The sequence below is a fragment of the Balaenoptera physalus genome (genome assembly GCF_965194825.1).
Source record: "Balaenoptera physalus genome assembly, chromosome: 19".
Lineage (NCBI taxonomy): Eukaryota > Metazoa > Chordata > Mammalia > Artiodactyla > Balaenopteridae > Balaenoptera > Balaenoptera physalus.
The window spans coordinates 41,168,592-41,183,217 of NC_138900.1; the positions used below are offsets into that span (position 1 = coordinate 41,168,592).

The following is a 14,626-nucleotide window of genomic DNA, read 5'->3' on the forward strand; positions in this document are numbered from 1 at the left end:
CGGTGCGCGGGCTTCTCATTGCGGTGACTTCTCCTGTTGCGGAGCATGGGCTCTAGGTGTGCGGGCTTCAGTAGTTGTGGCTTGCGGGCTCTAGAGCGCAGGCTCAGTGGTTGTGGCACATGGGCTTAGTTGCTCCGCGGCATGTGGGATCTTCCTGAGCCAGGGCTCGTACCCGTGTCCCCTGCATTGGCAGGCGGATTCTCAACCACTGCACCAGCAGGGAAGTCCCAAGGCCCTGTTTTTGTTTGTTCTTCCCGTTTATATCGAGACTATAACTTTTTTGAGGCACACTTTTAAATAATAATATTCGTATTGTCCAATTTGTATCTTAAGGATATCTTTCTAAGACTAAGAAGAAACGTTATGCATTGGGACAAAAATAGGTCACCCAATACGTCTAGGTTTCCTTAGATGGCTATATCCTTGAGAAATTTTGTAAACTGTTCTCTCTTTGTGCTGGCTCCCCCAGGCTATCGTTGAGGAAGCTGAAATTCGGTGCACCGAAGTTCAGAGAGAAGTACATGAGTTTGAAAAAGATATTCTAAAGACCATATCCAAGAAGAAAGGGAGTATTTTGGCCACTCAGAAAGTGATGAAGTACATTGAGGACATGAACCGCCGGAGGGTGAGTGGGCAGGAGGTTAGAGCTTAGAAGGGGAAATAGATTCATAGAACGATGACACAGAAGTGGCCCACGTGAGGCAGCCCCACTCCATTTGGTCCACCGTAAATGCTGCCCACATATGCAGATTTTTTTGTGTCCCTCACAGCATGTGTGTCTTAAAATGCAAGTTTATCGAGTCTAAAATCAATCAGGCAGGATGAATATTCATAGTATCTCAGACCGTATGTAAGTCCCCTACATACGAACCTCCAAGTTGCGAACTTTCAAAGATGTGAACATGCGTTATAAACCTACAGTACAGTACTATACAGCTGATTGTGTTGGTTGGGTACCTAGGCTAACTTTGTTGGACTTACAAACAGATTGGACTTATGACCTCGCTCTCAGAATGAAACTCGTTCGTATGTAGGGGACTTACTGTATTTTGCTGTTTGTTTCAAGATCTGATGTTATCTTGAGAAAGGTGTGAGTCTATCTAGTCAGGTGACTACATGGCATGTGACAAGTAAATCTTAATTTCTTTGAGTTCCATTATTGTAAGAATGTGACATAAAATGCTCCTTCTTTTCCAAAGGTTTTGTAGCATATCAAACTTTGGATCCTGGAGATAGGTAGAGTCACTAACTGTAACATGTTATATGTAATAAAAATTATGTAAATTACCAAGAGAATAATAGACCAAAGAATCATAAATCATTTTGTCAGTAAAGGCCCCTATACCTAAAGATATACCCAAGTTATCTTGAATTTAAAATCAATAGAAAATTTGTATGGAGCAGACCCAGTTTCCTCTGCTTCTTGGTCATGAGTAAAATACCATAGCAACACCAGCTTGAGTAGCCATAAAAGACTTAAAAATAGGTGACTGAATGTTAGGGCTCAAGGTTTAGTTTTGCAGCTCCAGACCTGCCAACTTTTCAAACCAACAGGGAAGAAGAAGAGCAATGGATTAAAATTTGCTTTTATTTTTTAGGATAATATGAAGGATAAATTATGTTTGAAAAATGTCTTTCTCAAAGTCCAGAGGAAAAAAATGCTTTTACAATTGAGGCAGGTATGTGGCTTTGTCTTTCTTTTTTTTAAGGTTACTGTGGTGGGTAGAACAACGTCTTCCCAAAGATGTCCACGTCCTAATTCCTGGAGTCTGTTACCTTATGTGGCATAAAGATCGTGCAGGTGTGATTAAGTCAAGGATCTTGAGATGGGGAGATTATCATACATTATCTGAGTGGGTCCAATGTAATCACAAGGGTCCTGATGAGAGGGAGGCAGGAGAATGAGAGTCAGAGAAGATGTGGTAATGGAAGCAGAGATCAGAGTGATGCACTTTTAAGATAGAGGAAGGGATTATGAACAAAGGATGCAGGCTACCTGCAGAAGCTGGAAAGGGCAAGGAAACAGATTCTCCTCTTGAGGCTCCAGAAGGAATGCAGCCCTGCCAACACCTTGATCTTAGTCCAAAGAACCATTTCGGACTTCTGACCTCATGAGCTATAAGATAATACATTTATGTTGTTTTAAACCCTTGAATTTGTGGTCATTTGTTACAGCAGCAACAAGAAACTAATACAGTTTCTGTGCTGGCAAATCTGTAGATGGAGTTGGCTTGAATTTAAAAGACCCTCATGACATACTTATTAACCCTTTTGGGGAATGTGGCCTGGGTGGCACAGTTAGTAGTATGCCTTGGTAAGTCTTTGAACAGCTGACCTTAAAGGCTCCTGATAAAAGGCGGTAAGGCAGACATGGCACAGGGCCTCTAGAATGTGGTTACATAGCTCCATCCTCTTTTAGCTCAATATTTTTGTTATTAACTCATTATATGGGCGCTGATGGCATGTGCATCAGAGGTGGCCACTGACAGTGACACAGAGTTGGGCAGGAGAATTAAGATGTCTGGGAATTATTGCTTGATTGACTTGGGATCCCAAAGGCTCAACAGGCTGGGACAACTTTAACACACGAAGTGACTAAGGACAAACGTAAGGTCCTCCACTTTGATCCCCCCAAATATCTGCACAGGTGCTGGGTGGCTTAGTCATGGAGAAGCTGATAAAGTCCGCTCAGCTGGGGGCGGTGCTGCAGCCTAGGCTGCACTCCACAGTGCCCTCCAAAAAAGGGTGGTCTCACTGCACTCCTGGAGCACTGTGTCTCAGGGAGAGTGCCACACTTGAAAGAATCTGTAAACTAGAGTCCACGTAGGAGAGGGAATGGAGAGCAAGAGGAGAGAAAGCACATCAGAGGACCTGCAACTGACGGGGCCAAGGAGGAGGAGCCCACAAGAGCCATGGCTGCTGTCTCCAAGTGCTCTGGTTGCTGCGGGGAAGAGAACATACTGCTTGGGAGGGCTCCCAGGGTGGAGCTGGGTTGGGGTGAAAGTGTCAGCCAAGGAGAGTTGAGTTCAGCTTAAGAAAGAACGTGGCCCCAGCTGAGCTGCCTCCTGATACTGAGTTCCTAGTTCTCTGGGCTTCATGCAAGCGCAGGCATCCCGAAGCGTGAGAGGGGAAGCAGATGGATGACCTTTAACCTAAAAGCCATTGCTACACAGAGATGACACTGATGTGGTCCTGCCCTCGCAGGCTCACAGGCTAGCAGGGAGTGGTGATGGTGAGAAAAGGCATGGACGCATAACTGCCATACAAAGGAAACAGCTACAGGGACCAGGAGCCACCGCCTCAGGAGGCTGCGTGGAGGGAGGGATTACCCTCTGGTGTGGAAGGTGGGTTGGGAACATTTGAGCTAGAGGGTGGGTCAGTTGGGGCTTAAGGAAATTGTTCTGTTGTTTTGGGGGAAAGGGAAGAAGATGCCTTCTAAGAGGTAGTACAGCATGAGTAGCACGTGGGGATGGGGAACAGTCCCGAGTTTGGCTCTTGTGTACCACAAATGTAAGATGGCACAGACCTGGTGGGGCAGGTAAGGTGGGACCAGGGCTGGCGAGCGAACCCAGTGCACTGATACACCCCCCATGCAGAAATGTCATGGGTTCAAAGAAAGGGTGTTTATGGGCTGCTTGTCCTGGGTTTTCCAGGTTAAAAACAACTTTTAAATGGCCTTTCTTCCTACACAGCCCTGTTTAGGCACCACTTCCTGGGGAAAGCCTCCCCTGACCCAGCCTTCCATTCTCTTCTGGCCTGGCTGAGGGGCTTCTGTTTGCCCTCTGCCCCTGTGTGTCCCACTACACCATACTATGACCTGTCTGTGAACGGTCATTGAGTATGGGAGTATCATATTTACTCAGATCTCTATCCCTGGTGCCTAACACCATGCCTGGCACCAAGCAGATCCCCAATCCAAGTTTGTTGAATGACTGAATGATGACTGACTTCCAAAAGCTCGCCAGGAATTGCAAGGTACGAGCCATACATTCAGAAGTCACAACCTCACATCGTTTCTTCTCTCTGAGCTGTAGAAGGAAGAGGTGGGAGAGGCCCTCCACGATGTTGACTTTCAGCAGCTGAAGATCGAGAATGCTCAGTTTTTAGAGACAATTGAAACAAGGAATCAAGAACTGATCCAGCTGAAGCTGGTATCCGGAAACACCCTGCAGATCCTTAACGCATACAAAGTAAGGTCCGCGCCGGTCCCCGGGGCTTCCTGTGCCTACCTTTCCGGCCACAGAGAGGTACTAGGGCACCACTGTGGTTTCACTGAGAGCCTAGGCGTCCTTCACTCCCCTGTTGCTCTCTGATTTCTCCTGACGAAGCCATGTCTCCTAAAATACTCCACATGTCCCCACAATCCTGGCTGCGCATTAGAACCATCCAAGGAGCCTTTTGTTTTTTTAAAGATTAGACAGACACTCTAGTCCAACCCTGACCAATTGAATTAGGGGGTGAGGGCCGTGCATCTTTTTTTTTTTTTTTTCTTAACTCCCAGATGATTTTTATGCACAGTGAGTTTTGGTAACCAGCCACATTTAGGGCCCTGTTTAATTTAGTGTGTAATAAACACTTCCTTGCTTAAAACCCTGCAAAGGAAATCATCTTAGCTATAAATCAGAAAACTACTAAATAATTCCTCATCCACACAGAACCCTTTTTGTAGAGAAAGAGGCACTATTGATAATTAAGCAGAAACTGTGGGCATGAACATGGCCTGTCCTCGGCAGACCAGGCTGCCTGGTCACCCTGCTGGCAACTGTCTGATGCAATAGTCAGCTAACTGTGGGCCCGTGTATCCTGCCCACTGGTCTGGGAGCTAAGGACGGTTTTTACAGAAGAACATTTGCAACTGATTTGATAGAGAACACTCCCTTTGAAACCCAATTAAGCAAAATTGATTTCTCCCCGAGAAATTTCATTCTTCTCAATAGTAGACCTGCATTCCAAAATATTATACTTAATTATTTTATTTTGAATTTTATCAATAAAACATTTGTGGAAATTTGTTTTTTCTCTTGTTAGTGTAGGTAATTACACAATATGCTCAATTTTGCCCCTTGGCCTGCAAAGCCTAAAGTATTTACTATCTGGCCTTTTACAGAGCAAGGTTGCTGACCCCTGGCCTAGTGTCTAGGTGGCAAGAGCGGCCACGGGCTTAGGTAGCTCACAGGTAAGCTTCATTTGGCCCACACAGTGTCTTTTAAAAATGTGAATTGGAATGTGTTTAGACTAGGTTTATATTTGTCCAGCGTTTTCCTTTTACAAATGAAAAACCTGAGGCTGAAAGAGGCAGAGTAATTGCTGGATTCAAGCAACATGTTTGTGACAGAGCTTGGACTCCTAGTCCAGTGCGTGTCCCACCTCACCCAACTGCCTTCCCCTGGCATAACGTGTGTAGACAAGGCTGTGCTCACATTCTGAAATTCATGTGTCCAACTGGAGAGCCTCGAGGTACGTGGTTACATCACATTGGACCTTGATCTTACCCTGAGAAATCAACTGAGTGGCACAGGGCCAGTCTGGTCTTGTGGGGAAAAGCCAGGGCTTTGCAGTGGAGCTACTGGTTTATAAAATGCAACAGCTAGGTCCAGGTCTCGAGCTCCTTAGGACATCTAAATGCACAGTGCCTATTGATTGTGACACCCAAGCAGTGGCAACACAGGCCACGGTGGGCAGAATGGGAGCCATTCTGGTCAGAATCCCAGGGGCCAGGGTGCCTGTAGGCCTGTTTAGAATAATAGCAAGCAGATGGTGGAGCTGGGAGGAGATGCCTTCTGGAGTCCTAAGGTGACACAAGCGAGGGGCTGAGAGAGAAGCAGGCTCACATTTCCGTGTCTCAGTTCTCAGGCCTCCTGGGGGAAACGGGGCCCAACACCTGTGGGTTGTAGAGTCCGGCCTCACCTGGGTTTGAATGGGGACTCTACTGGGGACTATGGGCCGATGCGTCACCTCTCAGAAGCAGGTTTTTGTGACTTACCACCAGGACAGACCTCCGGCTGGTCTGTGATGTGTCCCCAGCCCTGAGGACAGTGCCTGGCCAAAGCAGGTGCTCTGCATGTATTGTCAAAAACTGCTAAAAATTCAGGTGTATGTCTAGGGGATGGAAGGGTGGCAGGAGGGATCACTTACATATAAATGTCAAACACCCAAGTATGAGACCTCATTAAAAATATACAGAATAATTTTCCTCTATTACCAAATGTACTGAGTACCTACGACATGCCAGGCACAGGGCTAAGTGCTGAGGGTACAGCTGTGAAGGAGACAGACATGATCTCTTCTCTTCTATGAGTTTTATGAGTGGGTCTCAGTCAAGGGGGCCCCTTTTTCTCTGCTGTGCCTTCAAGCCCTGCCTGATGGAGGCTGATAGAATATAAGCACGTGACTACAGCTTTGAGGTGTCGCTCTTAACTGACGGTAAACTAGTGATTTGTGTATAAACTAGTGGTGCCTTGTGGTAGATAGAATTCCAAGATGTCCCCCAAGGCGCCCCGCCCCCTTGTATATTCACCCTGCACAATGCCCAGGGCTCTGGATATGATGGATTCTGTTATTAGGTTCCATTCTGCTCTATGATTAGGTTAGATTAGAGGGCACCCTTGACCTTGAGATGAGGATATTATCCCAGTGGGTCTGACCTAATCACATGAGCCCTTTGAAAGTAGAGAGTTTTCTCTGGATGAGGAAGTCAGAGATTTGAAGCATGAAGGGAATTCTCTGGATGAGAAGTTCTCCATTGCTGGCTCAAAGATAGAGGGACCACATGGAAGGGGTCTGAGGGCGGCCTCCAGGAGCTGAGGGCCACCTCCTGCTGACAGCCAGAAAGAAAATGGAGAGCTCGGTCTTACAACTTCAAGGAAATGCTTCCCACCAACAACCTGTGAGCTTGGCAAGGACCCCAGGTCCAGATAAGACCCAGCCTTGGCCAACACAGTGGGTCGCTCCCTGGGCAGAGAATCCAGCCACACTGTGCTTGAACTTCTGATCTATAGAAACTGTGAGATAATAAATGTGTGTTACTTTAAGCCACAAAATTTGTGATAATTTGTTACACAGCAACAGAAAGCTAACATGCCTTCTCCGAAGTAGCTGCCTCAATGACCATCGTCCTGCTCAGGATCCCAAATTACTCTCATTACACCTCCTTGACAGCCCCGCCCCAGCAGAGCCAGGGGCTGCCTCAAGCTTCCGTTCTTTCCTGCCCTGTGTCTCTAACTGTCTCTCTAAGTTGTCGGGTGAATGACTGTTTTCCCTCTGCTCTCCTTTTCTCCCACCTGACTGGCTGGTGTGCAGTGAAGTCCTGTCCTGCCTTCCCTTCCCCACAGCTGACCCCCTCAGCCTGGCCTCTTATCCACTTTTGCTTTCCTCAGAAGAGCAACTTCATACAAGATGTGGAACAGGAAATGAGCCTTGAAGAAAGGATTGGAGAGGAGAGGAATGGGGAGGAGGCGAGGTGGTCCCAGGTGCTCTAAGTTCCCCCAGGCAGGTGGCTCCAGGCTTTTCTGCCAGGTCTAAGATTTGATACCTTCGGGCATTGCCCCAGTACCCTCCTCTCCCCGGCTCCTTTTGGACCCTTCTCTCCCAAGGCTCTTTCCTTAGCTTGAAATGTTCTTCCCACCCCTCTTACCTAGACATACTTGACTTCACCTCTCTTTTTCCAGCATCCCTTCCCCCAGTGCCCATGCATTCTTGGTGCTTGGCACAGTTGCAGTTTGGCATTTCTTCTTGCACCTCCGTCAGGGCTGTGAGCCGGCCTCTTGGTGGCCGGGCCTAGGTTGTTTGGCCGACCAGCGCCTGGGTGGGTTCTCAGGGTTGGTTGGCCAGCCCCCTGGAGCCACTGGCTTCTGTCCCTCGGCCCCCTCCTCCTCAGCCAAGCAGAGCACATCCTAGCTCCTCCAGGTTGACTCTTCACCACTAGGAGATGGAGGTCCAAAGGGGGCAAACCTAAGAAGCAGGGGCCAGGGAGGAGCTGTTGAGGGGCGGCAGCAAAAGATGCAGCAGGAAGCTGTGGAGCAGCTCCTGCAGGACCTCTCCAGCACCAGCAGGCCCAGCCCTGATAGGCTTTGGAGACAGTGGTGCAGTCCATGCGCTGTGAAATCACGCTGCCTGGGATCAAACCTGGCTCCCCCTTGCCTCTGTGACCCTGGGGAAGTTGTTTCACCTCCCTGAAAGTCAGCTTCCTCACCTGTACCGTGGGCTCACAGTAGCATCCAGCTCTTCATCCAAGTGAGGTAGTGATGGCGACCGTCTGCCGTGGGTTCTCCATGTATCAGGCACTGTGCTCAACACTTTACCAGGTTTGCCTCCCTTAAGCGTTTCTACAACCCTACAAGGCAACTAGCCCTAGTTTAGAGAGGTTCTCTTAATAAGTGGTGGGGTGGGATTTGGGTCCAGGTGTATCTGGCTACTTTGCAGGTGAGGACAAGCCTCCCGAGGTCCTCTCCTCCCCTGCCACTTAGACACCAGGATTCTGAAAATCTGGGCAGTCACGAGAAGGGCAGGCCCAAGTTCCTGGTTGATCCTGCTCTTCTCCTGCTTAATAAAGAGCTGTTTGTCTGTCTATCCTTCCTATAGTTCTAAGCAATCATCTTTGCTCAAGACTTGCTGTGTTGTTATATTTCAGAGCAAGCTACACCGAGCCATGGAAATGTCCCTCAATCTGGACAAAGAGTTCTTGCTGAGAAAAGAGTTACTCGAAAAAGTTGAAAAAGAAACCCTGCAAGTAGAGGAGGTAGGAGAGGGTAAAACATACTGTTTCTGGTGTTTTCCTCCTTCTGTCTTACAAGGGCTCGGGTCAGCATTCACCAAGATCTAGGCCACCTTGATTTTTGTCTAGAAAAGCCTAGATCATAAAAACCAAAATAGCTCTGGGCCATCAGATGAGAAAGTGGCCCCTGGAGGCTCCAGTCCATGGTGTTGCATTTTACTGCCGGGTTAGAATCTAGTGTCAGAAATCATGAAATCATCTAGAAACTACAGAGTCCAAATGACTCTCAAGAATTCCTTAAGTGACCCATAAGGTAGCAAATTCAAAGTGTAGTGTATTCAATCTGGCAAAAAAAATGTATGATGCATGTAATAATGTAACTGATATGAGAAAAAGAACACATGGCAAAATATAACTTTCTGTGTAAAGGAGAGAAAGCTCTTTAAACATGGAGCTCTCACTCGGTACGGCAGATGCTCAGATGGCAGACCTGTGACCTCTGTCCCAGGCCCACTCCAGGGCCTGTGGTCACCATGTGAAAATCTGTGGTATCATCTGAACTCCCGACATCTTCATTGGGATTGAGTGCTATCATTATTTTGTTGAACACATAGAGTTGAACTTCCACCAGTTACACGCACCTAGGATATGACTCAAAGGAGACTTTGGGGGCAAGGTGATGGAAAATGAGCCCTGGACTTGCATTCAGAAGGCCTGGCATCAGGTTTGTGTTGCCAGTCTCTAGCCTTGAGCAAGCCTTTGAATTAGACAGAACTGTTTCCACGTCTGTGAAAAAGACGTCACAGCCCTTGTTGTGGTAATCAGATAGGACGATGCTTTGTCAACCTCTTAAAGCCATTATTTCAGTTATTACTATCATTGCCTTGAATGAGCCTGAAGTGTCCCCAGCAGCGTGTGTGGCCCCAAATCTGCCTACAGTGGGCCAAAAGCCACAGGTTTACTACATCTGACTCAGTTTTGCCATGGCATCCACATCATATCCTTGAAGGAGAACCAGTACCCTTTGCAAAAAAGTCAGTCTCGCTGCAGAGTGGCCGTTAACAAAGGTGAAGCAAAAGTCTGTGTGCTCTCTCCATGCAGAATTCCTGTGGTACTTCTTTGTTTGGGTTGATATTTATTAGATTACAAGTAAAACATGAAATCAATTTTTAAAAGCCCAGCATTCACTACTTAGTATATTTTCATTTTCTTAACTTTTTAAAAAACAGCTTTATTGGGATATAATTCATATATCAAACAATTTACCAATTTAAAGTGTACGTTTCAGTGGTTTATAGTATATTCATAGAGTTGTGTAACAATCAGCATAATTATTTTAGAACATTTTCATCACCTCAGAAAGAAACCCCGGACCAATTAGAAATCCTCCATTTCACCTCATTCCCACCCTCCAGCCATAGGTGACTACTAATCAGCTTTCTGTCTCTGTGAATTTGCCTTTTGTCAACCTTTCATATAAAAGGGATCATACAGTGTGACCCTTTAACTTTAATAATATTTTCAAGATTCATGTAGTAGCATGTATCAGTACTTGTTTCTTTTTATGGCTGAATAATGTTTCCTTGCATGTACCACATTTTGTTTAATCCATTCATCAGTTTGATCGATATTTGTATTGTTTTCGTTTTTTGGCTATTTTGAATAATGCTGCTGTGAACATTCATGTACAAGTTTTTGTGTGAATATATGTTTTCTTTTCTCTTGGACATATAGGTAACAGTGGAGTTGTGGGTTATATATATGGTACCTCTAGGTTTAACATTTACAGAACTGCCAAACTCTTTTGCGAAGTGGCTGCACCATTTTACATTCCCATCAAAAATGTACGTGTGTGACATTCACAGTAAGATAGACAAGATGAAAAGGCAGAGGGCTGTGTACCAGATGAAAGAACAAGATAAAACCCCAGAAAAACAACTAAATGAAATGGAGATAGGCAATCTTCCAGAAAAAAAATTCAGAATAATGATAGTGAAGTTGATCCAGGACCTTGGAAAAAGAACGGAGGCAAAGATTGAGAAGATGCAAGAAATGTTTAACAAAGATCTAGAAGAATTAAAGAACAGACAAACAGAGATGAGCAATACAATAACTGAAATGAAAAATAAACTAGAAGGAATCAGTAGCAGAATAACTGAGGCAGAAGAACGCATAAGTGACCTGGAAGACAGAATGGTGGAATTCACTGCTGCAGAACAGAATAAAGAAAAAAGAATGAAAAGAAATGAAGACAGCCTAAGAGACCTCTGGGACAACATTAAACATGACAACATTTGCATTATAGGGGTCCCAAAAGGAGAAGAGAGAGAGAAAGGACCCAAGAAAATATTTGAAGAGATTATAGTCGAAAAATTCCCTAACATGGGAAAAGAAATAGCCACCCAAGTCCAGGAATCACAGAGAGTCCCATACAGGATAAAGCCAAGGAGAAACACGCCGAGACACATAGTAATCAAATTGGCAAAAATTAAAGACAAAGAAAAATTATTGAAAGCAGCAAGGGAAAAACAATAAATAACATACAAGGGAACTCCCATAAGGTTAAGAGCTCATTTCTCAGCAGAAACTCTACAAGCCAGAAGGGAGTGGCATGATATACTTAAAGTGATGAAAGGGAAGAACCTACAACCAAGATTACTCTACCCAGCAAGGATCTCATTCAGATTCGATGGAGAAATCAAAAGCTTTACAGACAAGCAAAAGCTAAGAGAACTCAGCACCACCAAACCAGCTCTACAACAAATGCTAAAGGAACTTCTCTAAGTGGGAAACACAAGAGAAGAAAAGGACCTACAAAAACAAACCCAAAACAATTAAGAAAATGGTCATAGGAATATACATATCGATAATTACCTTAAACGTGAATGGATTAAATGCTCCAACCAAAAGACACAGGCTTGCTGAATGTATACAAAAACAAGACACATACATATGCTGTCTACAAGAGACCCACTTCAGACCTAGGAACACATACAGACTGAAAGTGAGGGGATGGAAAAAGATATTCCCTGCGAATGGAAATCAAAAGAAAGCTGGAGTAGCAATACTCATATCAGATAAAATAGACTTTAAAATAAAGAATAACACAAACACATGGAGGCTAAACAATATGTTACTAAATAACCAAGAGATCACTGAAGAAATCAAAGAGGAAATCAAAAAATACCTAGACACAAATGACAATGAAAACACAATGATCCAAAACTATGGGATGCAGCAAAAGCAGTTCTAAGAGGGAAGTTTAGAGCTATACAAGCCTACCTCAAGAAACAAGAAAAATCTCAAATAAACAATCTAACGTTACACCTAAAGGAACTAGAGAAAGAAGAACAAACAAAACCCAAAGTTAGCAGATGGAAAGAAATCATAAAGATCAGAGCAGAAATAAATGAAATAGAAACAAAGAAAACAATAGCAAAGATCAATAAAACTAAAAGCTGGTTCTTTGAGAAGATAAACAAAATTGATAAGCCATTAGCCAGACTCATCAAGAAAAAGAGGGAGAGGACTCAAATCAATAAAACTAGAAATGAAAAAGGAGAAGTTACAACAGACACCGCAGAAATACAAAGCATCCTAAGAGACTACTACAAGCAACTCCATGCCAATAAAATGGACAACCTGGAAGAAATGGACAAATTCTTAGAAAGGTATAGCCTTCCAAGACTGAACCAGGAAGAAATAGAAAATATGAACAGACCAATCACAAGTAATGAAATTGAAACTGTGATTAGAAATCTTCCAGCAAACAAAAGTCCAGGACCAGATGGCTTCACAGGTGAATTCTATCAAACATTTAGAGAAGAGCTAACACCCATCCTTCTCAAACTCTTCCAAAAAACTGCAGAGGAGGGAACACTCCCAAACTCATTCTATGAGGCCACCATCACCCTGATACCAAAACCAGACAAAGATACTACAGAAAAAGAAAATTAGAGACCAATATCACTGACGAACATAGATGCAAAAATCCTCAACAAAATACTAGCAAACAGACTCCAACTACACATTAAAAGGATCATACACCATGATCAAGTGGGATTTATCCCAGGGATGCAAGGATTCTTCAATATACGCAAATCAATCAATGTGATACACCTTATTAACAGATTGAAGAAGAAAAACCATATGATCATCTCAATGGATGCAGAAAAAACTTTTTACAAAATTCAACACCCATTTATGATAAAAACTCTCCAGAAAGTGGGCATAGAGGGAACCTACCTCAACATAATAAAGGCCATATACGACAAACCCACAGCAAACATCATTCTCAATGGTGAAAAACTGAAAGCATTTCCTCTAAGATCAGGAACAAGACAAGGATGTCCACTCTCCCCACTATTATTCAACATAGTTTTGGAAGTCCTAGCCACGGCAATCAGAGAAGAAAAGGAAATAAAAGGAATCCAAATTGGAAAAGAAGAAGTAAAACTCTCCCTGTTTGCAGATGACATGATACTATACATAGAGAATCCTAAAAATGCCACCAGAAAACTACTAGAGCTAATCAATGAATCTGGTAAAGTTGCAGGATACAAAATTAATGCACAGAAATCTCTTGCATTCCTATACACTAATGATGAAAAATCTGAAAGAGAAATTAAGGAAACACTCCCATTTACTATTGCAACAAAAAGAATAAAACACCTAGGAATAAACCTACCTAGGGAGACAAAAGACCTGTATGCAGAAAACTATAAGGCACCGATGAAAGAAATTAAAGATGATACCAACAGATGGAGAGATATACCATATTCTTGGATTGGAAGAATCAATATTGTGAAAATGACTGTACTACCCAAAGCAATCTACAGATTCAATGCAATCCCTATCAAATTACCAATGGCATTTTATACAGAACTAGAACAAAAAGTCTTAAAATTTGTATGGAAACACAAAAGACCCCGAATAGCCAAAGCAGTCTTGAGGGAAAAAAACGGAGCTGGAGGAATCAGACTCCCTGACTTCAGACTATACTACAAAGCTACAGTAATCAAGACAGTATGGTACTGGCACAAAAACAGAAACATAGATCAGTGGAACAGGATAGAAAGCCCAGAGATAAACCCACGCACCTATGGTCAACTAATCTATGACAAAGGAAGCAAGGATATACAGTGGAGAAAAGGCCGTCTCTTCAATAAGTGGTGCTGGGAAAACTGGCCAGCTCCATGTAAAAGATTGAAATTAGAACACTCCCTAACACCATACACAAAAATAAACTCAAAATGGATTAGAGACGTAAATGTAAGACTGGGCACTATAAAACTCTTAGAGGAAAACATAGGAAGAACACTCTTTGACATAAATCACAGCAAGATATTTTTTGATCCACCTCCTAGAGTAATGGAAATAAAAATTAAAATAAACAAATGGGACCTAATGAAGCTTAAAAGCTTTTGTACACCAAAAGAAACCATAAACAAGATGAAAAGACAACCCTCAGAATGGGAGAAAATATTTGCAAATGAAGCAACTGACAAAGGATTAATCTCCAAAACATACAAGCAGCTCATGCAGCTCAATATCAAAAAATCAAACAACCCAATCCAAAAATGGGCAGAAGACCTAAATAGACATGTCTCCAAAGAAGATATACAGATTGCCAACAAACACATGAAAGGATGCTCAACATCACTAATCATTAGAGAAATGCAAATCAAAACTACAGTGAGGTATCACCTCACACCAGTTAGAATTGGCATCATCAGAAAATCTACAAACAACAAATGCTGGAGAGGGTGTGGAGAAAAGGGAACCCTCTTGCACTGTTGGTGGGAATGTAAATTGATACAGCCACTATGGAGAACAGTATGGAAGTTCCTTAAAGAACTAAACACAGAATTACCATATGACCCAGCAATCCCACTACTGGGCATATACCCAGAG

General features: G+C 43.8%; 1 protein-coding gene across 3 annotated transcripts in view; it reads left to right on the forward strand.

The window, feature by feature from the left end:
• The window catches only part of CFAP263 (cilia and flagella associated protein 263), a 35,049-nt gene that overhangs the window by 7,696 nt on the left and 12,727 nt on the right, over positions 1-14,626 (forward strand). For all 3 annotated transcript variants that reach the window (XM_082439509.1, XM_082439508.1, XM_082439510.1), the window contains exons 4-7: positions 470-625; positions 1,599-1,679; positions 4,035-4,190; positions 8,630-8,737. In XM_082439509.1, coding sequence (XP_082295635.1) covers positions 470-625; positions 1,599-1,679; positions 4,035-4,190; positions 8,630-8,737 — 501 coding nt within the window. The remainder of the gene's footprint in view (positions 1-469; positions 626-1,598; positions 1,680-4,034; positions 4,191-8,629; positions 8,738-14,626) is intronic.